Raw genomic sequence first — 25402 nt, 5'->3', positions numbered from 1 at the left:
TGTACCCTAATTTTTCCCTGCTCTTGCCTTGGATATGAGCCACAAGGTAGCGTTTGTGCCAGACAGCTGCCTGGGGCTTTGGGGAGCCTGGGCCAGGGAGTGCTAAGGACTGTGGTAGAAGGGAAAGGAGACTGATGGACTTAAAACTGCTATTGGCCATGCTTGATTGTGTTTCCTCTGTGTGCCATCTCAGTTGTGTCCCTGCACACCTTATAGCTGGAGGTACGGCACTGCTGGGGTGTTTAAGGAGCACTGGTTGAGCCTTACAAATTTTTCGAAACCACGGAGATTGATTAACAGTGGGCATAACAATAGTACACTGTTAATAGCTGGTGTAAAACATTGTAGTTTTGATGCAAACTCATACACTGACTTAATAAACAACATGAGGAAAAAAAAGCCAACCTTAAACCATGAGCCCTGCAGCCTGCTGGCTTTGTTTTTTGCTTGAAGAAAACATCAGGTTCTCTGAGTCAAGTCCCTCAGGATACCCTGAGCTCCAGTGATTATTGGTAGCACTGGGAGAGAGCTGCAGTGCTGCAGGCATCAGCACCAGGGAAAGAAAGTGCCGAGCCCACATGCAGCACAGCACCAAGACCCAAGGGTTGTGGTAGATGCCATCTAAAGCTCTATCTTGGCACAAAGGAGAAACAAAGGGGGTTTCTGCAGAGCAGTTTTCATTACCACCTCTCAGGTGCTGCTGGGCCACCACGGCTGTTGCCTGCCACTCTCCTCCCAACTGCCATAGCAACCTGGGCAGCCTCATATGATGCTCCTCAGGACTCGCTTCCCTGGAGAATGGGGTGAGAATGCTCCTTATTAAATCCACCCATGTATGTTACCATTGAAAGAGGGAAGGAAAGGAGAAGAAAAAAAAGGGAAGGAAAAAAAAAGGGAAAAAATGGAAAAGGAAGGGAAAGGGAAAAAGCCAATGACAAAATTTTTGCTGTATTTTCTGAACCTTTTCCTGCTAATTGGTTTGCATTTATTTAGCCTGGTATCCTGCTGGTGCTCAACACCTGCATTGAACAGCACATCTGCGTGCCTGTTGGCTTCTGTGTAGGCTGTGAGTACCCAGGGCCTGTGCAGGCTTCTGCTGCTCAGCTGCCAGCTGCAGGACCCTGACCCAGCACAGCCTCTGCTCCCATCATGGGCTCACCCAACCCTGCAAGGGCAGTGTTGCGACCAAGGAGGGTGACAGCATTAGGAATCAAAGTGAAAATGAAAGACAGTGGTTTCACATCACCAGCAAGCAAGTACTACTTGAAAAGCAACAGGTTTGTCTTTACTGGAGTGACTTTTGCTTTTATACTCTAAGGAATTTTTTTTCAGTTCTCTGCTTAATGTTTTGACTCATCTATGTAACAGAGAAATGAAGAATTTTAACGTGGTCCAAAGCAAGAGCTCTGGATGAACTATAATCTGCAATTGCTCCAGGTAATTGTGACACTGGAAATGAACTCTTATTTCTGCAGCCTTTGTACTCTGCTTCATTAGACATTACCTCGCCAAAAATCATCCCCACCCCACTTAGCATAGATGAGATGCTGAAGAATACCGCAGGGAGAGCTACTTTTAAACCATAATCCTGGAAATGCTTATGCCTGAGTTGTCCTAGTGAAAAACATGTGTGACTCATGGAGTTACACCAGTACATTTAGTTCTGGAAAGTAGCTGTAGCTTTTCCAGAACATCCCCTACAGTTCTTGGCAAGAGCCTGAGAGGTCTTTCACATGCCCAGGATGTCAAGTAATGTAGTGAGTGATAAAGATCTGTATGCTTATGAGCATATTTAACCATCATTTAACAAAAAATACTTTTATTAGACAAGAAAGGAATATTACCATCAGTGTTAGTTCTCTGCTTGCCTTGGGGCTTGTTTCTTTCTCCGCTGTAGCCATTGCGAAAGGTAGCAAGGAATCCATCTGTAGAAATTCTCAGATGAGAAGATTCCATTTGGTATTATTTAGAACTTTCTATATAGTTTGTCTTAGCTAGCAAGATCATTTCTCTTGCCCCACTGCCAAGAGATGCAAAGTCATTAGTTACTTGGGGCTCAGTTTTCAAACAGTGTAGTGCAGTTACTACTTGAGTTCACTTTTGACTTCAGCAAGATCTTCAGGTACTTAATACCTGGAAGATAATGCCAATCAGTGGTATTACAACCCAGAAAAGAAGAATTATGCCACTTAATTAATACGTGGTAAAATCGCAGACCTCGGGGAAAAAAAAATTGTAGAACTAAAAATATGTTTCAGTTTCTAATTTCTATGACTTTACCAACTCCTAGAAAGAAACACAGGCTGTTGTCCAGAAATAATTTATTCATTAGCAATAAAACACTGAATAGAAAAAGCCTTGTAAATAAAACTATATATATAATGCTTTATTTTTTTATTCGATACTCCACAAAAAAACACTACAGACAGTAACAAAATAATCCAGTTAATCTTAAAAATTTCAAATGATAATTCTCACTCTTCATTTATCATGTTTTATTAACAACGTGAAGGTCATTTGTTTACATATTATAGTTTTACTTGATTTCATTAAATTGTTTCTTAAAACACTTGAAGCAATTTGTTATTTGCCCCATAATTTATAACATACATAAGTATATCAATAAACAAGATAACAGCTCCGAGAAAGATATGCAGACTGTTCAATGGTAAGTAGTCTACCAGAAGTTGTGTAGTGGGAGAGCGGGAGTAAATCACAACTGAATTGGGATTGAAGTCAACACATGGGAGAGAAATCATATTTGGAGAACAATTACATATTTTCCATTGCCCGTTTAGTAATGTGATCTCTTTCAAGCTCTGATTTCTCCTGTTTTAGATACTCCAGCACCTTTGCCAGCATATCCTCGTCCAGATACTGCCTGTTTTGCGTGTCATCGGTGTCCCCAGCCATGGAGAGCCTTTTGCTGAGTGAAGCCAGCCTCGCAGCCTCCTGTGGTCCCAGCTGGCTCAGTTGCTCTCTGATGGCCTGCTCCAGCCTCTCGTCTTCCTGCAAGTCGCTTTCAGAAGCTGGAACGGGAACTCTTTTCATCTGGTTCGCGTTGATAACTTCGGGATATTTTGCCAGCATCTTTGCCAAGTAATCAGCCAGCTCTTCATCCTTCTCATCCAGTTTCTCGTACTCCATTTGTCGCCTTTCCAAATCGTTAATCCACGCAGATTTGGGAACTGGGCGTCCTTTCAGTCTTCTGGGAATGTAAGGCAGTCTTGGCAAATCATTTTCTTGATTAAGACGATTTAGTAAGTAGGAGGGATTCTGATTACCTAAATTGCCAGTTCCCAGAAGACTGACAATGTCTTCAATATTGAGGTCTTCAGGTAGATTTTCTGGAATTGCATTAAGAGGCTGCTTCATGTACCCATTTTTAGAGTTTACATTATTTTTAAATATGTCACTCTGTCCCAGATTAGTTTCAGTGATCTCATCGAGGTCTTCTGGGAATTCTGCTTCCTGCTCAGCTTCCAACCTTTCACTCTGAAGCTGTTTTTTCTCCCCAGCTTTCAACATATCTATTAAATCCTCTGGAGGAATTTGTAAATTCCTTGACATTTCTATTAACTGAGCTATAGACTGAGGGTTGAGTTGCTTGTCCAAAATTGAGGCTGCTCTTTTCTCCTCAAGCTCTCCTCCAGTCCTTAGTTTCCTGTTTCCAGCACTGCCCATCAGCCTCTTCAGGTAATAATTCATTAACTTTGAAACATTCTCTGACATTTGATCTTTATTCTCTCTTCTCATTTCATCCTCAAGGAAGCTGAGTTTCCCTGACCTCTTCATTTCATCATCAACTTCCTCTTCATGTTTGTCAATTTCCTCTTTACTATCTTTTATCTCTTCCTGGGTTTGGCTTTCCACTTTTTCTTCTATGGGATTCCAGTCTTCTCCTCCAACCACATCTTCATAGGCAATGTTATTTACTTTATACACATCATCTTCATCATCTGCATACAGTTTCTGGTCTTCATCCAGCCTCTCCTTCTTGTGATTACCAGGTCCTGCCATCTTCCCCAACTCCTGAAACACCGATTCCAGTGTAGCAAGACTTTGGGGTGTGTATTGCTCCTCCACTATTTCATTAGTACGCTTGAAAGGACTGTCTCTTGAACTGTCTTCATAGTGGCCAAAAGGCATTTTGAGATATTTTTGCCACTTTTCAGGCCACTTGTAAGCCTCATAATCATCAGTTACTCCAGCTGGAAAGCTGTTATCTGAGCTCAGACCATAAAGTTTATTTTCCTTTGTGCCAGCTTTTGACTCCTTCTCAGCTTGCCGCAAGGCTTCCAACATAACCTTGACCCACTGAGACTCATCTTCAGTCAAAGAATCCCTTACATTTTCTGGTAGGTGAACCTGATCTTTGTTTTCTTTCTGTTGCAGGACATACGGGACACTTTGAAAGGAGTTGTAATCAGGGATGCTTTCTCCCTTGTTAGCTTGCTTGCGAAGATCTTCTATGTATTCCAAAGCTTTGATCATATCAGGATTCGGGAGCCTCTGTAAGTTTTTCATTACATAGTCTGGGTCTTTTTGAAGCAGCTGGTACTGCTGGAATGAAGCTGCATCAGCCCAACAGACTAGGACAAAGAAAAACGTGACAGCACTGGCTGCTCCAAGCTGGATGGTTTTAGTTTCTGCCATATTTAGCATACTTCCTTGAAATGAAGAAGAAGAAAAAAATAAATGATTAATATATGGAGACAAACTTAGCAATCTGAGAAGCAAAATAGGGACTGTTATTTTACACTGAAATGCGTTACGAAGAATATCAGTATAAATGGAGGATGTGTATTTTGATGGAAATTTATTTTGAGATTTTTGGAGTCTTTCCTATGATCTTTCAGTTACGTGTAAACTACTGATTTGTAGTGCTAGAAATTTCTGTATGTGCAGTTTTCTTTACAAACACCAGTTTTTGCAATGGCAGAGCTGAAATATATAATCAAAATCCTATACAGCTCAATGAATGCTCATAGAAGATTCTAGATACCATTTTGATCATTAAAATGAAAGCTTCAAACAGTAAAGCCAGTATGTCCACATTAAAATACAGCTCAGGATATAAATATTTAGACTGCATATAATATTATTTTCCGTGATTGTTCCATAGGGGATCTCATTTTCTGAATGAGTAATGCCTCTTAATGGTGCTATACTGCAATAAAATTAATGTAATAAAGTGGAGAATGTGGCATATAAAATGACTTGCAGGTTTATTTCTGTCATTACTCTTAGTGTTATTACTTCCTTTTGTGCTATTTAATAAAAAAAAATATTATTTGTATTGCAATTGTATCTTAGTTAAGAGGCTCTCTGAGTGGTGCATGAAAAGTAATCCCCTATATGAAGGAGAAGCTATAATTTACCCTACAAGTACAATATAACGTTACTGAAATTTTCCAAAACTGACTCAAGTATAGGTTCTGAGTGTTGATTTTGTTCATTCGTTGCTTTGTTGAAACAGGTCCCGGGACAAACAGAAGCTTGCCATTGGCATAAATAGAGAATATAGCACTAGAAACTCACATCTAATCAGCATGTCCAGTTTGTGACAATCAATAATAAACTGTTTAAAAGAACATACTTGGGGAAAATATGCATCAGGGTAGATTAACAAAGTTGCGTCATTGCTGCATATGAGGGTAGAGCTGCACAAGCCCCGTCCTGCGGCGAAGTGAGCACGCTCTGCACTGTGAAGTGAAAAATTGCAGTCACTTATTTCCTAGGAGATGCTCAGGAGCTCATACACTGGAGCCGGGAGACAAATGAGACTTTCCTGATGCAGTTACATTAATAGACTAAGTACAATAATGAGAAATAAATGGTAAACATAGAAACCACTTTGCTTTAATGGACCTGTTTGGGCTCCTTTGTTTTTGGCTTGGTGAAACCATCCTGTCAAGAACTTGGTGTTTCATGTCAGACTGATAGAGAGCTATGTATACCATTGTTTATCCACTACTGTCAGTGGAAAGTGAATATGAGTATGCTCATTTCAGCTCACTTGTACATTTTCCCACTGCTTTTGTGCCTAACATAATGTGACTTGACTGAATAATTAAAATAACATCAGTTGAGAGACACTTTTTTTTTCCTCAGTATGTCTGAGCAAGCTTGCAGCCAGACGAGCAAGCCCTTTCCCCTACCATTTATGAATACTCAAGTCTGTGCATTTGAGAATAGATTTCATAAAGAATTAATTCAGAACAGCTGAGTGGAAAGGTGTGCCCTCGAGGTATGTGTTTGCCCTGAATCAAAGACAACATATTGTGTTATAGACAAGGCACTATTCTATATATAAACAAATATGTCTCAGGGCAAAAGGGAGGGAGCAGAAATTGAAAAATAACAAGGAAAATGTTATCTACATATTGCCTACTATAGCAAATAAATGATATTTTTTTTCCCTGTAAGAACGAGTTTGATAAAAACAGGAGAAACTCTGTATTTTTTGAGGAAGGGAAGAAGGTAGAGTTGTTCTGTAATTATCTACCATGCACATCCCATTAAGAGAACCCAGGAGAGCAACCTCCTTTACTGCACACAGTTATGTATTCCTCCCTCTGTTATCAGAGTCAGCAGCACCCAATTAAATCTCAAAGGCATTTAACCCAGTGAAGTTTTGTTTACTGCTCCATGAGGGTGTTATTCAGAGGAATATTTCCTTTGCAGGAATAACAAGGCATTGGTACTACTGTAGATACATGGAGTACGTTTGTCTTTAGATCAATCTTCAATTCTAATTTACTGGTAGATGATATTCAGAAGCCTTTGTCAAATGGAGCTGGAAATTGACCTGAGCTGGAAGCTCAGGTCATAAAATGTCATGAAATATACTACTTTATTTGGGGGTAAGGGACTCCTCCCCAACTCTTTCAGGTTTCAAATTCTTGAGAAAACAGAAGATGTTTTATAGTACCTTTAGAATACAGCGTAAAACATTCTTATGTCTCTCTAAGGACAATATGCTGAAATGTTTGGTCTATAGATGTGTAATTGTGAAGCTTGCATAGATGGGGAGTGTATTATTTCTTCTCTATTAGAGCCCAAGAAACAGTAAAATCAATCTCTGTCCAGCAAATATACAAGTTTCTCATTATAAAATAAAAAGATTTACTTCACAATTGGACATGAACAAAGGCAATGCGGACTGACAAAAGTTCCCTGGAAAACAGACAAAACAATAAATCTCCTTTTCTGGGATGTTTCCATGGCAGCAGCAATTTTCTCCTTCTCTCTCTCTCTGATTCAGATGCAATGTTTCCAGTGAAGATTTGCTATGAAAACTCAAAACCTTTCCTGAAGATGAGTCCTTAGGACTATGAGAGGAAATCCAGCTGCAGTTTTCCATAAAGAAAATAAGGAAATACAGCCAGCACTTCTCCTCCCATTTACTTTGGCAATAAATAGAACAACTGCAATAAAGTTGCTTTTTTAAAGCCTAAGCCCTTATCCTGTGCAAGGGACTCAAAGCACGAACAACATAAAAAGAAAGGGGGTGAGGAGGAGGGGAATAAAAACAAACAAACTGCAAGCAGTTCTGAGCAATGATAACGACTGAATGCACATGGAGGTCTAATCAGATTGTCTCTGCATCCAAGGTAACCGTGCATCCTGTATTTTGACACGGCCAAAGTGCCATGCTGATGAGCCGGCGCAACTCAGTGCAATCACAGAGACGTTACGCTTCATCGCTTCAGTCTCTGATAACACCGAATAAATGGATCTACAGGTCTACAACACATACATACATTTAGTTATCTCTGCAAACACCAGCTACAGCCCCATCAACTTTCTGCTGTCACTCGTGTTTAACTTAACCTCTTTTTCTCCTTTTTTTTTTTTTTTTCTTTCCGATTCCTCCCTAATCTGCACTGAGCCCCAGGATTGGGGCGCCCGGCTCCCCGGCCCCGCCGGCCCATGCCCGCCCGCAGCCCCTTACCTGCCAGCACCGCGCCGCCGCCGCCGCCGCCGCCTTCAGCACCCGGACAGCGCCCGCTTATACCGCCCTCGGCGCGCCTGACGTCACCGCGCTCCGCTCCACGCCCCGCCCGAGTGGCAGCGCCCCGCCCATCCGCAGCGCGGGGAGGAACGGGGGTGGGGAACGGGCTGTGCTGGGGCGGGGAGGGGTTGGGGGGGAGAAGAACAAGAACGAGAGGAGGGAAAAAAAGAAAGGGGGGGAGTAGGGTGGAATGGGGGAAAGGAAAAGAGGGGTAAGAAACGTGGGGGGAAAGGGAAAGGAAGGATAAAAATGTGGGGAAAGAAAAAGGTGAGGGTGAGAAAAAGGAGAAGGAGGAAAAAGAAGAAAAAGAAGAAGAAGAAAAAAAAGGAAAAAAATCGACAAATAACAGCGTGAAAAATTAAAGAAAAGGGGGAAATATAGGAAAAAAAGGGATGGGGAATAAATAGTGAGATGAGTGCGAAGGTGGGTGCGAGCCACGCTGCAAGGACGGGTGCCAGGCAGCCCAGGGTGAAGTTTGGCACGCAGCTACCTCGGTGGGGATTTTTTAAGAGCCACCGAGCTGCAGCACGGTTGTGTGGCAGCACAGCATGGGGCAGCAGGTGCAGGCGAGGCCAGCAGCGGCCCCAGGGGGACTCTCAGTCCCCAGGCACTGCCTGTGGGTCACAGTGCATTCTCAGCACTGCCTGTGCAAAGGGCAGCACTTGCACGTGTGAGCAGTATGGTGAGCAAATACCTCTGCCATAAATCAGGAGGCATGGCATGGAACATATTTCTTCAGCTTAGGCTCATTCCTTTCTGTTCCAGAAAGCGTTTTACCTTGGCTTTTAATGGGTCTCCTTTTCCCCCAGAATAAATCTCTTCTGACAATTTTGACCTTTTGCAGCACAAAATGGAAAAAAAGAATAAAAAAAAAAAAAAAAAAGACACCAACACCCTAAGATGAATGTACCTCCTAAAGCAGTAAATGTTACGAAATTAAACTGACAGAAGAACAGAGAGGTAGAATTCATAGCAGCTGTGTGCACGGCTAACAGGACTGCCCTGGCTGCATGTGCTGTGGCAGCACTGGAGATCAGGCAGCCTCTCCTCAGCACATGTGGAGCTACCAGGAAGGTACAGGGCCATCTTCTGTCTGTGCAAAACCCTCAGCACCTGCAGGTGGACACGGCTGCATTTCTTGGTCTGCTGAGAAAACACTCATCGTGAAGAGCAGAAAAACAAAAGAAAGAAGAAAATGTTCAGATTGTCAAGAATTCCGTTGTACCTCTTCCAATGGACTCTTTTTCATGCATTCCACGACCAAAAGCCCAACATTTATCGAGCAAGTTCTTTCGCATGAAAATCATCATGCTGTCCCCATCCATCCACCCCGACCTCCTGCGTCGGCACGCGTTTCAGACCACACTGATTAATTGGCACATCAGCACAATTCCTTCCTCTGTTCCTTAACCGCTCACTTGAGATTTGCAGCGTGTGAAGGCAGGCAGATGCTTGGCTTAGCTCTGCTCTGCACAGCTGTTTTGGTTTCAGTGGATAGAATTTACAGTAGGCTATCCATAACTGGGCTGTCAGTTTCATTGCACCTAAAAACCTGAACTTCACAGGGACACTGTGCTGAGGATCAGATTCACATAGGCCTAAAAGGAGGGCCTTAATAAAGGTCCCTTTTTGCTTGCTTTTTTTTTTTTTTTTTTTTTTTTTTGCATATTGAGTGCAGCAGTGCTTCCTTTTCCTTGGAATGAGTCATGAAACAGAAAATTTGATCTGTGTTGTCATTAGAAGTTCCATGGCATTTTAAGGAAGAGTAAGATCACATTACGGCATCTCTGAAATTTAGGTAATTGCATTAGAACCAGCTCAGTATCAACCTCTAAGCCATAGGAACTTGGCAATCTTTTTTTCTGAATTCATTCTGACCATATTGCATCCTCCTGCGTGTCCTGGGAACAGAACAGTAATAAATGTGGCATTTGCTGTGAGTGGCTTGCCCTGGCTCACGCTCCATCTTACACAGCTGCATGTCATGAGAAGCTAAAAGTTAATCAAACCTGAATTCTACATGTTCATGATTTCATTCCATTATATGCAAGAACCAAGGCGTTGCAGGAAGGACCATCACTGCAGCCAGTAGAGGCAGGGGGAATCCAGCCCTTCTGTTTTGCCATTCTCATCTTGATATCCATCACCACTACAGCCAATGCAGAAAGAGAAGCCAGGCAGCTTGGAGGAGCTGTGTCAGGAATGCTCCTGGCTGGTGATGAGGTGAGGTGGGCTCAGTGTCCTCATGCTCAGTCCCAGCAGAGGGGTGGGCACAAGGACCCCACTGCTGCTCCTGTTCAGGGACAGTGAGCCTCGCCTCTGTCCAGCCCCTGTGAAGGGAAGCAGCAATGAGGATGGCTATAGCTGTGCAGGAATAATGTTGTTGGGCTGTTAGGCCTCTGTTCTCTAAGCCCAGACCACCTTGCACCACTTGCTTCTGCTTCAGCTCTCTTCTCACCTTATTGGTGCCAGCGGACAATCAGTAACTGCTTAAAAATAAAGCAGGGTTTTGTCAATATTGATTCTCCCCCTTCCTCTGTTTCCAGTAGCAACTAAAAATAATTCACAACTCATTTACGTGGCATTTCTTACAAAAGAAGGGCTATCGTCATATTTAGAATTCATCTTTCATCTGACTTGATTACCTGCGTGTATTCTGACTGTAATGAGAATGAGGAGGTTTTCTTCTGTCAGAAAAAAGTTCATCCATCATCACAGATACAGATTCTTTTAAAGGATTTTAATTTTAAAATACTTGACCTCCTCTCGAGTCCAACATTAGACTTGTTATTTCGTGCTTATTTTTCACACTTGGAAAATCAAGCGTATTTGTACGCAAATACTTTATGCCTCCCTAAATTTAGTCCATATGCTAAGTGGTTTAAATTTCATAAGCAAAGCTGGAAAGGGAAGATAATGGCATAAGGAAAGTGGGGGCTCTGCAGTGCACCTACCCTGTGGGTGCTGGGGGTGCTGAGTGCCTGGCGGGGGTAGGAAGACTTGGAGCTGGAGTTGGCCATTGCTTCTAGTGGGAGAGGAGTCAAGAAGCCGCACCAGAGGGAGAGTAGAATCACAGAATCACAGAATCACAGAATCACAGAATCACCCGGGTTGGAAGGGACCTCAAGGATCATGTAGTTCCAACCCCCCTGCCTAGCAGGGCCACCAAACATACACATTCAGATCAGGTTGCCCAGGACCCCGTCCAACCTGGCCTTAAACATGTCCAAGGACGGGGCATCCACAACCTCCCTGGGCAGCCCGTTCCAGGGCCTAACCACTCTCCTAGTAAAGAACTTCCCCCTAACATCCAACCTAAATCTTCCCTCCTTCAACTTGGATCCATTTCTCCTAGTCCTGCTGTTGTCAGCCCTTTTGAAGAGTTTACTCCCCTCCTGGGTGTAGGTTCCCTTCACGTATTGATAGGCTGCAATGAGGTCACCCCGCAGCCTTCTCTTCTCCAGGCTGAACAAGCCCAACTCCCTCAGCCTGTCCTCATAGGGGAGGTGCTCCAGCCCCCTGATCATCTTAGTTGCCCTCCTCTGGACCCTTTCCAAAATCTCTGTCTTTCTTGTACTGAGGGCTCCACACCTGGACACAGTACTCCAGATGGGGCCTCACAAGAGCCGAGTAGAGAGGGACAATCACCTCCCTGTCCCTGCTGGCCACCCCTCTCCTGATGGAGCCCAGGATCCCATTTGCCTTTTGAGCTGCCAGAGCGCACTGCTGGCTCATGTTCAGTCTCTCGTCCATCTGTCCAGAAGACAGCAAGTGAATCAACAGGGAAAGATCCTACTGCTGTACTTGTTCCAGTGCAGCCTCCACTTCGATTACCATGAACGAGAATAGCAACCCACCAACAGATTGAGGCATGTGTGTCTTTTCCTATAGCCGGCACAGTATTTTTATCTGCAGGCCTCTCCCACACACATACTCATGCATTTCCTCCCGTGGAGTTTCAAGGATCTTCACCAGCCTGTGTCATCTGCTTACCAACATTAGCTGTAAAAATACCAGCAGAGCAGGCAGGGTGTTACGTTTCAGCAGCCGGTGAAGATCAGGAGTCTGCTGGGAGCCGGCTGGATCGAGCTGTCGTGGTGTCAGCTCTGCGTGCGTCAGCCGGCAGGATTTAAAGTCAAAACACACATAGTGAGGGAGGAAGACAATGAGAAAGTCTGAGTCATACTCTGCTGAGGGTGAAGAGAACAGATTAATAGACAGCAAACATGAATGAAACCAAACGGCTCGTTTTAGTCATGCAGCTCCTTCTTAAGCCCAAAATAGGATTTATTTTTAGTCACTGAGGATGAAAAAAGGTTTTCTTTGCACTTTGCCAAAGAGCACTGAGGGAAGAGTTTTTATTAGTGTGGCCCAGGCTCTGCTTTCCTTGGCACCTGGGAGCCGGCACAGCGCGGTGCTCGGGGTGCAGCACTGCCCCAGCTACGTGTCACCTGCGGGCTTACCATGCAAGATCACTTACCCAACACCTCCCCATGCTTCAGAGCTGCTGCAAGGAGCCAGGCCTGGCGTAAGAGGATGGGAGTGCGAAGGAGGCAGGGCCTACATATTGTAAGTGGGAGAAGGAAGAGAACGCAGCACAGCTCCCACTCACAGCATCCAGGCATCAGAGGCCACAGCACTGCAGAGCCAAGGCTCCCCAAGGTGAGACACAGTGAGCTCACAGGGTGCTGCTGCTGCGGAGGGACATGATGTGGCCTTGGTGTCTGCTGGCCAAAATGGCCTTTGGTTGGCCATGGGATCTGGCACGAGAGCACACAAAAGGAGTATGCGGGAGTGAACTAAGTTACAGCTACAGCTGTACGCTCACCTGTTTTTGTGACTTTTCATTTTAAATAAATGGACAGAAGCAATTTCTCAGCTGTGCACAGGGATTAGTTACATTATTTAACCCTTTGCTAAATCATCTCAGCAGTTCTGCTCTATAGAATCTTCACAATCTTGGGGCTAAGCCATTTCTATCCCTTAATTACATCGAAGCCTCATTAATTTTTGTGTTAATCACTCACAAACATGGAAAAGTTCTGTGATTTTGGATCTCCCTGACTCTGGCAGAACACCTCTTCTTTGTTACCTGTTCACTTGTCTGACAATGCAGGATAGAAACGAGTAGCAAAATTACCACCCATTAACCCTCCTTTTTCTTACTCATTTTATGAGACTCCATCCATCCTCAGAGCATAAAGTCACACAGCTGCACACCCAATAGAGGCAAACATCCTCCCCCCCAGCCATTAGGGCAACGGATGCTTTGGCAACAGCGGAAGCAAGAATCTATTTGCTAAAGCTATGAGAGCAATAAGCCACACTCTGCTTCCTTGTCATAAAAGGTTATCGCCATTTTCTCTTGCACTGTCTTTGCAAGCATTGTTAGTTTTCGTGGTGCCATTACAGCATTTTTAAGGCCATAGGTCTGTCCTTCTTTGCCTAGTGTGTGCTATGTAGGTTCCAGCTCCACCGCTACAAAAAGTTATACAGAGCTGGGTCAGAACCAAATATAGCATTTGGTCACGAATGTGACAAAAATAGAAAAAAAAAATCTGACTGCAAAGCACAGCACAGAGCCGATGGTATAGAATTTCTTCCTGAGGAAAACTTTTACCCAGGAGAGGGCAAATAGATCCCAAACCACCAAATTATCTCACGTGGATAAGGCAGGAACACTTCATGACGTGTCCAGTTATCTGTACATTAATTTAAAGGTTAATTCAAAACAAACCGGAGTGCTCACAGCAAAGAGAGAACATAAATTCACACTATCTCATGTGCTGGCAAGCTAGTACCACCAGCATTAAAGCTGAGGGCTTACATTTTGGGGCTGGGCCATACTGACTTTGCATTTCAGGATATGCAGCCAGGGAGAGCCGGCCAGCATCACATCAACTGTGTCCTGGCAGGCAGAACGTCAGCACAGCAAATTTGTCACCTCGCAGAAATTCCCTAGTCCATGAGGGCTTAATGCTGTTACCGTGTGCAGGAAACACGTTCTGAGCAGCAAAGAGGAACAGACAACTCACCACAGGCATGTCACAAAAGTGCACGTGGGCAAGCTACTGCTCCCAATGTGGGATGGGACCCCAGGGATGGGTACAGCTGGAAACCTGGGCACAAAGCACCCCATAACGCCTCAGAAATGACTATGTTTAATAATAATCATCAGGAAAATACAGCATTTATCCCTGGTGGTAAACCAGAAACATTTTTTCTGGGTCTCCTTCCCCCTAACACAGCACTGTGAACATTCGGTAAGCGCTTCTTGCTATCACTCGGTCCTGAAACGCTCTCTTGGGCTAGCAATAAGTGCTAGGCAGGCTGCTCTTCCCCAGCAGAAATCAAAACACAAGCATTGCCATCAGTTCTCCAAGCAGGCTGAGATCTAAATGACAGCTTGTAACACTTCTGCAAGCAGGGAAGAACATTTGCCTTGGACCTCTGTGCTGTTTTAGATAGCAGTCTTGCATTTCTCTCAGCTATCAGAGACTTGACTGGCAAGTAAAATCCATATAATTAGGAGAAAATGCTGCAATTTTCCCCTAGGGAAATCCTGCATGTGTGCCACACATGGCTGCTAAGTGCCCTCCCAGTCCCAGGTTGCTGCCTTGCTCTTCCGCCAAGCCCCGTGCCACTGCCTGCTCTTAGGCTGGGAGGCAATACAGCACTGGACTGGGAGAGCTCTGTGATGGGCAGATGACCCATCTTACCTTCCTGTGCTTGTAAGGGGCATGGAGAATCCCAAGAAGGGCGAAGCATGGATCAGGTTTTCCTTACAGGATCTTGAAGAACGGCAGTGGGACTGCAATGCTCTCCCAGCATCGATGCCTTCTATAATTCAGGGAGAAAAAGGCTACAAAAACAAATAAATTCAGGAAGAGACAAATGCCCAGTGAGAATGCAGCCCTTCCACCATCTCATCTAAATAAGAGTGCAGACAGCTTATGGCTACAGGCATAGCTGGGCACTCCCAGATCGAGACCAAAATAAGACTCTGTGATCAAAGGCAATTTTTCTTGCCTTATAATGGAGGAGTAGCATTTAAAAATGGAACATCATATAAAAGGGAAGAGGGACAGCATAGTCTCTGTATTAGCAGAGATTAGCACAGCTTCTCCTATAAAATATTAAACCTAAGCAATTTTTCCAATTGAATGCAATGTACTCAAAATGAACAATTTGTGGCCATGTGACAGAAGGCTGGTCATGAAAACAGCTGCTTTGATGCTGGGATAGCAATGCAGATTCAAAAGTAAAATTAAAGAGACAAACCCAAATCTGCATAATCTCAACCGAAATCTGCAGCATCCTTACTCTGGCAATTTTCTCCTGGATACACTAAAAAATCAAGCATAAATTCTATAGATACTGTATACTCGTGTTTGGCCAGTCGGAATCTGCCAACAAGGCTCTGGCTGCAGGAAATGCACTTCTCCAGCAGGAGTTATTGGCTTCCATCTAAAAGAGCCCTGGCTGAGAATCTTCCACTCTGAAAAAGCCTTCACATTCACACAAGGCATTTGAACTGAGTACGGAAAACTGACTTTTGCTGCCACAGGCATCAGTGAGCATAAGAACTCAGGTAATACTATTTTGACCTTGCCTGATGGTAGTGACATTGAATTACATGATACTGCCAGTATCTTCCCCAGTTCTATCCTTATTCCACATCTTGCAGCTTCAAGACCAAGCAGGTTTCCCAGGTGAGGGACAGCATGCTGGGACAGAGCCAGAGCTGCTTATGGGAGCCAGGCCCTCTCCTTTTCTACACATACTGCTGTAATTTTTCTACCTCTTCTGTTTCACTATCCTAGGAAATTGCCTGGTGTGTCCCTTCCTAAAACCAACCCAGTGTTCAGTGATGATCTCTTGAGGGGGAAGGTCTGGGTCAGGTCTGATGGGTTTCCCATCAGACTTGTAGCACCAGATTTTTGGAGCAGTCTTGCAATGCTGTGCTGCAGCCAGCACCCACAGCCATCCCACCAGCAGCAGGTCTGCATGCACAGAGGAGTCTAGAGCCAGGAGCAGCTCACAAACATGAGCTGCATCCCCCAGGGACCTAGCAGCTACCTTCCAGAAAAGGGCAGGCATCCTGTCATCTCTACCTACCACACTTGGCATGATGCTGGATCCCATAAAAGTGGCCTGGTTTGCCCAAAATAAATTATTTGTAATTCAAGGCAAAAACAATTTGTTGCAGCTATTTAAAATCAGGTCACAAAGCACTGCAATGAATAACTGTCAGGGTTACCTGGAGCGTGGTTTGCGTGTGCTCCTGCGTAGGTATGTAGTCAACAGGGAGCTTTTTGTCTGCCTGTGGTTTTCCACTAGTACATCTCAAAGCTGAATCAAAAGACCAGATACCATCTGGCAGTGAAAATCTTGCCTGATGAACTAAATGGATTATTGACCATGCAGGGAGGTTTTTGTCATCTGTTGCACAGAAGAAATGTGAAGGAAGAACTGCAACCCGAGGAGACATGGTAGACACTGGGAAGAGAAAGAAAGGGCTCGGTTCTCCTGGGTGCAGCTGCAGTACACCAGCCAGTGCAGTTGAGAAGATGAATGCTGCTCTGGAGACTACATCTAGCGTATCTGAACTGGAAAAAGCAGATGGTCCAGGGGCTGAGGCAGGAATCTTGAGTCTCACTTTCAGGATCTGTGCCAAAGGGGTGGGGTGGTAATTAGGCTGATGAACAGTGATATTAAATGTATGAAATGAGACTTACAGTATAAGAGAAATCTTAGGAAAAATAAATTGATGTGAGAAGCATAACAGAGCAAATCCCAGCATAATTAACCTGTAAGAAGCCAGAAATGCAGAACCTGCTCCTAGGATTGAATGCATACACCATGGTCCATATACCACACACATACAAAACATCAGTTTTCCCTGATGTTTATCCATGAAGCAAACAGCCAAATTATAGCCATTTATTTGTTTCTTAAAAGTGTTAAAACAGGAGCATTGGCAGTATATGGTTCAGATGCATAAAACCAAACTCATTTCTCTTAATAAAAATAAAAACATGCTTATGTGTTTTGAGAAGTCAGGGTTTGGTGAACGATGGTCTTTAGGTAAGACTTTAAAATACAATTGAATATTCTTAGTTCTAGTTTTATGTTGTTACTTTTGACAGCCGTGGTTCAGAGACTGTACTGACAGCAGCATCAAGACAGCATCAACTTGGAAACAAAAAAGACATGCAGAGGCTTTTCTGTGTCTGTAGCACCAGGCAAAACAAAACAAAACCTCACTCATAATTATTAACACATTCAATCAGTGCTCTTGCCAAAACTGACACTTTAAGAGAAAGAATCTCAAGAACAACAACAAAAATAACACCAACAGATAATATCTTTCAGGCACTCAATTCATAAAACAAACATGCAAATTTGATTGCCATGTGGATCATTGAAAGCAACATCTTTGCTGGTACCTACAATTCACTGATAAATGTGGTATCTTCCCCTGATAATATTGCTTATTATCTGAAGACTGTTTGACCTACAGAGTAGTTTTTGATTTCATATTTTGCATTGTGCTGATGTAAGCATTAAATTCATAAAGCAGTATGAATTTTAATCATGCTGAGCAAGTCTTGCTTGACATATCAGCTGCACTAGCCTAAAAAAAGATGGATCATCAGATAACAATGTTTACTTGAACCTACAGAAAAATACACATACAAGGGATTATTTTATTAGGTGCTTGGGGTTTTTTTAGACTTTTTTTTTTTTTTTTTTTTTTTTTTTTTTTTAAGTTTTTGAATCCTTTGATAATGAAGATGATAAATTTCTAGGATGACCCTATGTCTCAGTGAGCTCTCAAGGAATTTCAAGAACGGCAAACCATTTCTTTCCAAAACTTATTTACAAGTGTTGGATGAGCATAGAACTGTCCTGCATTCCCACATACACCTTTCTGCCTTACAGACTATAGACAGCTCTTAAAAACCTGAGACAGTTATGATATAAAACAGATTCTAATAATAAAATAACATCCTAGAAAGAACCAGTTCTTTTTTTGCTTACTTATGTATATCCACTTCATCGTATAAATGGAATTGGTAGATGTGAATGTAATTAAGAACAAGCATAGCGTGTGCATGGATGTGGGGTGGGGGTAGTAAAATCCACATTTCACAGGCCACCTTAATGATGACACTTCATAACACCTAATTTCTCTGCAATCTTAATTCTCTTTTGTCATGTTTTTGTAGCTTTCTCTACTGTGTCCAAGAAAATGAAACACTGATTAGGACCAGAAGAATCTGCTGTGAATTATTTATATTCCAGTATTGCTGTTTGCACAAGGATTAAGCCATTACAATAGTCTGAGGGAATACACATCATCTTTCGTGTCATTTCCTCTGGTCTGACTTAATTCAGATTAATGAATAGAACCTATACACCTAAGTAGGAATCTGTCCCACGTTTTCTTCCATGCTGATTGATGGTGCATAGCAGCTTCCTGCTACAGTATGTCTTAAGCCTTTCTTAAAAACAGTCCTGAAATACGTAGGTCACTCTGTAAGTACCACCACCTATTCATTTCCATGGAAACGACAATGGACACAAAGAGCACAATAACACTATTTGATAGAGCAAATTCTCATCAGCTTTTTTTTCAACATACCAGCGATGAACAAGAGCCTGCATCTCATGCTCACCAAAATCAGTACCAGTGGAGATGACCTGCTGTTGCCACTGCTGAAAGGTACCATCCACTGCCTCAGTGACACCCCCTTTGCTTCAAATGCACTTCCATGTCAGACACCATTTTGTCAAACTGCCCCTCTGCTGCCATCTGTCACACGGCAACAAAATGTAATGGAATACTGGCAGAAAGGTTCAGCCTCTACTGCCATACCACCAACATCTGCCTCTGATGACATGGACTCTCATATTAAAATAGGAGGTATTGCTTTCTGTGCAGCCCTCGTATTTTAAGGAGGTTTGCTCATGACTCAAGAACAGTAAAAAATAAATAAGAAAAAAGAGAACAGCTTCCATCAGAATCAAAGATGCTGCAATTTATGTGATTGGTTAACATTCATGATCTCATAGAAGAGTTTTTCATTATTCCTTTTGTAAAATCTAGATCAGAGGTCCACACCACAAGTGGAGAGAAAAAGACAGCTGACTTGTAAGACTGGAGAATGAAACAGAAATTTCTAAAAGTTAAGTGCTCACTTTTGTACTGACGTATTGGCAGCAGAGCATTAGTCAGACAGCCAGAGAGTTCTCATTTAATATAAGGATATTTGCATGCACTGCCTGACTACATTTTGATTTGAAGCTAAGCAAGGCAGGATCATTCTCTAATAATTCTCTAAGCGAGTCAGACCGATGCATTCTCCAAAGACGCATGCCTTACAGAAAAATAACCATGAAATATTAATCATTACCTATTCAGAGCTACGACTGCCACAAACGAATTACCCTCTCTCTGAAGCGGCGCCCACAGAACAAAGCTGGTCGCGCCCCCGACTCAGCAGCACCACGGACAGCGCAGCACCAACCGCCCGCTTCTGTAGCGGCGGGTCCCAAAGCGCGGGAAGGGGCGGGATGCCGAGGAGCGCCCGGTGCTCTGCCTGCACACAGACAACTGCCCGACCAGGCAACGCTCCCGTTCCTTGCAAGTGATGAACAAACACCAACAAGAACACAGTGCAGAAGCAGAAAGCACGAGAAGCACGTTTTCATCAGAGCTTGTGTGGAGAACGTGCATACAGCCCTGCTAAAAGACCACCTTGTGTGCTCCGTGTGAATCTGAAAGCTATTCGTTCAGGAATCAGACTCAACGCCCTGTGCTTGCAAGGCCTGTCACTCAGCTGAAATGGCAAATAATGAGAAATAATCTCCCTGAATTGCTTATGGGCGATCCAGAGCATGAAACCCATTTGCATAAAACAATCATTGTCATTTCACACATGCAGATCTCTGGCAGTCAAAACCTCACAGTATCATTCAGGGTTGGAAGGAAAGAAACTAAATCAGTTGTTCGTTACAAATAACTCCCCACCCATTGTATCTGACATCACACTGCCTCATTACTGGGTATTATCTGTGCTCCAGGCTGTGAGCTATAACCAGGATCCTGGGACATAAAACCCTCTGCAACATCTGAAGATATACACTTTGCTATTACATGCTTCTGAAAATGGATCAGGAAAATAAAAGTACTCACATGGATCAGGGTGTCAAAAAGCACTTCAAAACTAGTGGTGATGTTCATCAGACTGAGTTAGGTGCTCCAGATCACAATAAGAGCACTGAGTATCTGTAACTGGGAGACCTTTGGTTTCAATGACCATCTTTGTCTACTATCAAATTCAGTCATGTATTCCTTGGGAGTCTGATCTTTCTCAATAGCAATTATATATTTAATCTGCTGACAGAATCCCCTTCTCATTATTTAGCATTTGTTATGTATGTACTTTCTTGGAATTATGTCCTAGGAAATACAACATCATCCCACAGTTTTTTCTACCTCTTGATAGAATAAAAATTAGTTTTTAAACAGAATCATAACTATCAACTATTGCCTCCACCACCACCACCAGAAATTTCTCAGAACCAGATAGGTAAGCCTTGTTAATGGAGCTGGCTTCAGTATCCATAAAAAGTTACCTAACTCCCTGAGTAATGGTTGCAAAACACTTCTCCGGGCTCTGTATTGCAATACCAGTTTATAGGGACCTCGAAATACTCTGTGAAGAAACAGCACATGCTCTTTAATTATAAAGACAAAAATCTGGGTTGTTCTTAATCAACACTCACTCATCTTCTAGCCAAGGGAGTCACATGGAGACTTTGAAGAAACTAAGGAGTGCAAGGGCCAACAGTTTTAAACATCTACAACTACCTGACTACCCCTTCACTGTAATCTCTATGCCTGCAGAAAGAAACTGAGTTGCCAAAGACTTGCCTTTCTTTGGTCTCTGCTAGCACTTGACAGCCTGCAAGAAGACCCTAGACAGAAAGTAGGTTCTCCTCTATAACAAAAAATGCAGCAACACCTTTACCCAGTCACTGAAAATAGAAAAGTTGATGGAGATTTACAGACACAGTGACCATTCTCTATTTCTTAAGTGAAATTAAGATGGGATTCCAGGCTCTGCTCTGCTTTGTGCTACTGGGAGTGCACAGCAACAGTCTGTCAACCATGCTGGCTGCAGTCTGCGCGGGCACCCAGAGGTATCTGTAACTGGGTGGAAAAGACAGCACTCTACCACCAGTGCATATTCATCCAAAGTCATGGGTTTTCTCTTTCTGGATCTTGTTGCCTTATGATTGGACATGGAGCATATTCCTAGTGACAGCTATGCTTCCAGCGTGAGGGATAACTTACGTGCAAATTCAAATAGCAAATCTGAGAGCAAGGCTTCGAGGCGTGTCAGGAGGGCAACCACAAACATGTCTCCCTCAGTCTGCTGTGGATTTCTGTGAGGGACCTCTTCAGATCAGTAGGCCTCCCAGTGCCTGGTTTCCCTCTGCAAAAGAGTGAAGTTTCTACACCCATCACAGGGTTAAGCATTTAAGACTGGGAGGCTTCCTTACCATCAAAAAATAGCATAACATTTTCCTTGGGTTCTGAGCAGGTAGGAGGGAAAACAACTTGAAGGGTAGAAAGCTGCACAAAAAAGCATAAAAATTTGAGAAATGTGGCAGAATAGCCCCCTGTGCTGTGCCTGAGGACAGTTAAGCTTTCTGTGATTTTGTACTGAAGTTATTTGTAAAAATTGCTGTGTTCTGGAGCATCATGGCATTAAAGTTCATTTTAGCTCTGAAGCATGATGAATTCAAAATACAGATGTTTACATTTCAATTAAATAATCTCATGTCACGGGCTTTACATTTAAAAGCTATCCCATGAAGCTAAAATGGTGAGAACGAAAAGGCCAGGTACGGCTGAATCAGAACAGTGAATCTTTTTCTCCTGATGTGCCATACAGTTAAAGGCATCAACGCTGTAACAAATAGTAAGAAATCTGTCACTAGCTGTCATCTGACTGAAAGAGCAAGCTCCCCAGGGCTCACTGTTGACAGCACTGAAAGCAACAGCTTCACCTGGAATCACACATCCATCCCTCGTGGTGAACACCTGGGCAAGCGGACCTTCCACATCAGATATGGTCAACTGACTACTTTCCGCTGCAATTAAAGACTGTGAAAATGATTGCAGTCACTCCTTACTGCCTGTCTCACATTTTATGTTTGCAAGTGTATTCAAGCATAGCAAGGGATGGCTACATATTAACCAAGAACAAATTAAAAAAAAAAATCAATAATTTCTTGATTAGTTGACTTTAATTTCCCCATTCTCATGACTAGAATTTAATGCATTGGGTATTTGTTCACAATTCAGATGGCTGAAGCACACCTGGACCTGAAGAATATCTGCACTTTTCCCTCTAAATTGGGGATTAGTGAACTTGATCCCGTGGGTAGATGCAGGCACGTGTTTGCCAATAAACAGACCCAGTGCAGGGCCAGCACAGAGCTGACTCAGAACTACCTGGCCTGGACCCTATGGAGGTAGGGCAAGTCCCGTCAGGGCACTCCAGCTTCCTCTGCCCTATATCTCTCCTCCCGTGTAGGAGGGGAGAGGCCAGTACATGACAAATGGCTCCAGCTCCATAGACTCCAAGCCTGAGGCACCAAAGCTGCTCCAAGGCTCCTCTGGCACACAGGATCTCAGCCTTGAGAGCACCTCAAGACCCATGTAACTCCCAGGATGCATCACTTACACTGTGTTTTAGTACAAAGTATGTTGCAATCTTGCAGAAGTGCAGATTCTCCTGCAGAGAGGAGAATCACAAAGATCAGGAAGCCTTCAGCTGCTTACTAAATCTGAGTCAGGCAGGTACAAAACGTCCCAAGTATTTCCCCAAAGGCAACAAGACTCAACCGTACACATTGCTTTCTGACAGTCCTACTGACCACAAAAACCCCCTCTTAAGTTTGCTTCCCTTCAAAACTTAAGTTCTGGGACCTCAACTCTGTGAAAACCTACCCCTATAAACACACATAAGAACACAAATTGAGATCCTAGCCAAATACGAGCAAAGGGTCTGAATGCCTGCTACCCCCCAGCACACCCACCAGTTGGTGATCCCATTTCCAGTCTCAGTGTCTGAGGAGAGAGGGAGAGAGAGGAGCAGGGCTGCAGGTGCTGTTCTCTCACCAGAGTGTAGGACACTGTGGCCCTTCCCCTCCTAATCCCCAGGAAACGTGCTTTAACTCTTGTCTCTCTTCTGGAACACACAGGACTTTTTGCACATAGGCATTTATTTCACACCTACCCTGGCTCTTCTCTGCCCTAAAACAAACATGCATGAGCTTAGGATTACCAGCTCATAACCAAAGCACTGTAACTCACATGCAAGGAGTGGTACAAGGCTGGGCTAATAATGCATTCTGTCCCTCTGTGTGACACAGCAGCAAGCACGAAGGGAAGATAGATGGGTATTTCCTCTTGATAGGCTCCAAGAGAAATTGCATTTCAGACAGGCTGAATCCATCCATTCTAGTCAAATGCCACAACATCCCAATTTGCAAGCTATGTCTCCTTACTCGCGGTAGCTAAAGGAAAATAGCTCAGACATCAGAGGTAGAAGTTTCTTTTGCTGCTGGTGAGTTAAGAGAGTATGTTCAAAACAGCAGTAAAAAATCTGGCTAACAACTCAGAAATTTCTGCATTCGTTTGTGCCTCTGTTACAGCGTTGATCTCCCTAGAGATCTTGCAGTGGCACGGAGATTCATACGAAAAGCTGCAGTGCAAAACACCAAGTGGCCTGCACTCGGCTTGTTTGTCACACTGGGTGCCTTCTGGAGCTCAAAGCCTTAAATGCATCAGGTGAACACATTTGTGAACAAGGTAACAAGCTCTCTAGCAGTTTCTGTGTTTGCCCTGATAGAACCATACAAAATCATACTGACCAAAGACAGAGGGACACAGGGATGGCATTCAGATATGCAACAGGAAAGGCTGTGTTCACAGCACTTTGTCATCTGGATTGATTCTACATCTCTGATAAGGTCACAATTAACCCTTCAGCAAACAAGAAGAACACGCAATCTTCACGCTACCAAATACAAATTGTTTTCTAGCTAAGATAATTTACTCCATTAATGGCAGCAAATACACAAAGGTACTGGGGATGATGATGCACAAAGTCCATCAATTACATATCATGCATAATGTGTATGCAGCAATTGTTCTCAGCAGCCAACAGCCCCAATCTACTCTGCAGCTACCAGAACTGGGGCCAATAGTTACAGAAATTAATTGCTGCGGCTGCAAAATTACAAGGGGGAGAGGTGAAACTCAGAGTGTTTCTTGCTTCAGGGCAATTCTCGACATTATTACTAGTTAATTTCACAAAGGGAGGCCTTTGCAATTTAAAATCCTCTGTCTGTGCCTTGAGCTTTGTTACCATATGAGTGTTTTTCCACAGCTGCAATTGAAAACCCTGTTTCACTTTCACTGTTATTAAGCAGCATACTGAACACTAGAAAATCATCCTTGTGGAAATAATGCCACACAAGATACTGCTAAAATCACAGGCTTGTGTTCCTCTCACCCAGCACTCCCCACAGGCCACAACACAAACTGGTCTTTCAACATTGCTTTCCAAAGGGGCAAACCAGGGCAGCCCAGCCCACCCCAGGATGTGCTGAGAAGCGACGTAATGAATTACCCAGTGCAACTGCTCCTTTCGCTCTGCCTATACATGTCTAGACTCCACGCTTCATTTTTAAGACAGCTGAAGCTGGATGAGATGAACACTGTCCAAGTGATCACATCTGAAGAAGTTATCGACTCAAGTGCTGGAACATCTTAGTGACAACATACAGAAAACTTCTGCGCTGCAGCACACAACCACCACACCCGCACATTCCTGCTGACCCACTCTTACTGAATTTTAGGCCCTCTGCAAAGAAGGAAATGGAAATTTTTCATCCTGTCAACCTCAGAGATTGGTACCACTTTTAATTAAAAGGAGAGATTTTAGCCTGAAATGGTCTTCAGAATTTCCCTGTTGCACTGGAAGGAGATGAGAGGTGAGGAACTTCCCTACCTACTGTCGCTACTACTCTGCTTTAAGGCTTCCTGTGCATGGACAATATCAAGACAGAGTCAGTCTTTAAACCAAGCAGGAATTCTAGAGGTCATATGAAGAAATACTGGCAGTGCTGTTGAATATCATAACCTCAGATTATTTTTAGTCACTTTTTACTCCATACTGTCGCTGTATGATCCTGCCCTTCTGATAATTGCATGTCATCCTATAGGAGAACAACTGTCCATGCTGCAAAGGGTTAATCATCTCTTGTAAGTTGCTAAGCAACGGGATTCTGCTTTTA

General features: G+C 43.5%; 1 protein-coding gene across 4 annotated transcripts in view; it reads right to left on the bottom strand.

The window, feature by feature from the left end:
• Positions 1–2392: 2392 nt before the first annotated feature.
• SCG2 (secretogranin II) overlaps positions 2393–25402 on the bottom strand; it is a 36129-nt gene continuing 13119 nt past the window's right edge. Inside the window, exons 1-3 of one of the 4 annotated variants that reach the window (XM_042878567.1) lie at positions 7958–7990; positions 5600–5705; positions 2393–4670 (exon numbers count right to left, since the gene is read on the bottom strand). In XM_042878567.1, the coding sequence (XP_042734501.1) occupies positions 2773–4665 (1893 nt within the window). In that variant the 5' untranslated portion in view covers positions 4666–4670; positions 5600–5705; positions 7958–7990 and the 3' untranslated portion in view covers positions 2393–2772. Of the gene's footprint in view, positions 4671–5599; positions 5706–7957; positions 8010–25402 lie in introns of those variants that run through there. The other 3 variants (XM_042878568.1, XM_042878569.1, XM_042878566.1) reach the window with 3 other exon arrangements.

Source organism: Lagopus leucura, unplaced genomic scaffold (genome assembly GCF_019238085.1).
Source record: "Lagopus leucura isolate 7727_CA_CO unplaced genomic scaffold, USGS_WTPT01 Super-Scaffold_100021, whole genome shotgun sequence".
Classification (NCBI taxonomy): domain Eukaryota; kingdom Metazoa; phylum Chordata; class Aves; order Galliformes; family Phasianidae; genus Lagopus; species Lagopus leucura.
This window is presented reverse-complemented; position numbering and strand designations above follow the sequence as displayed.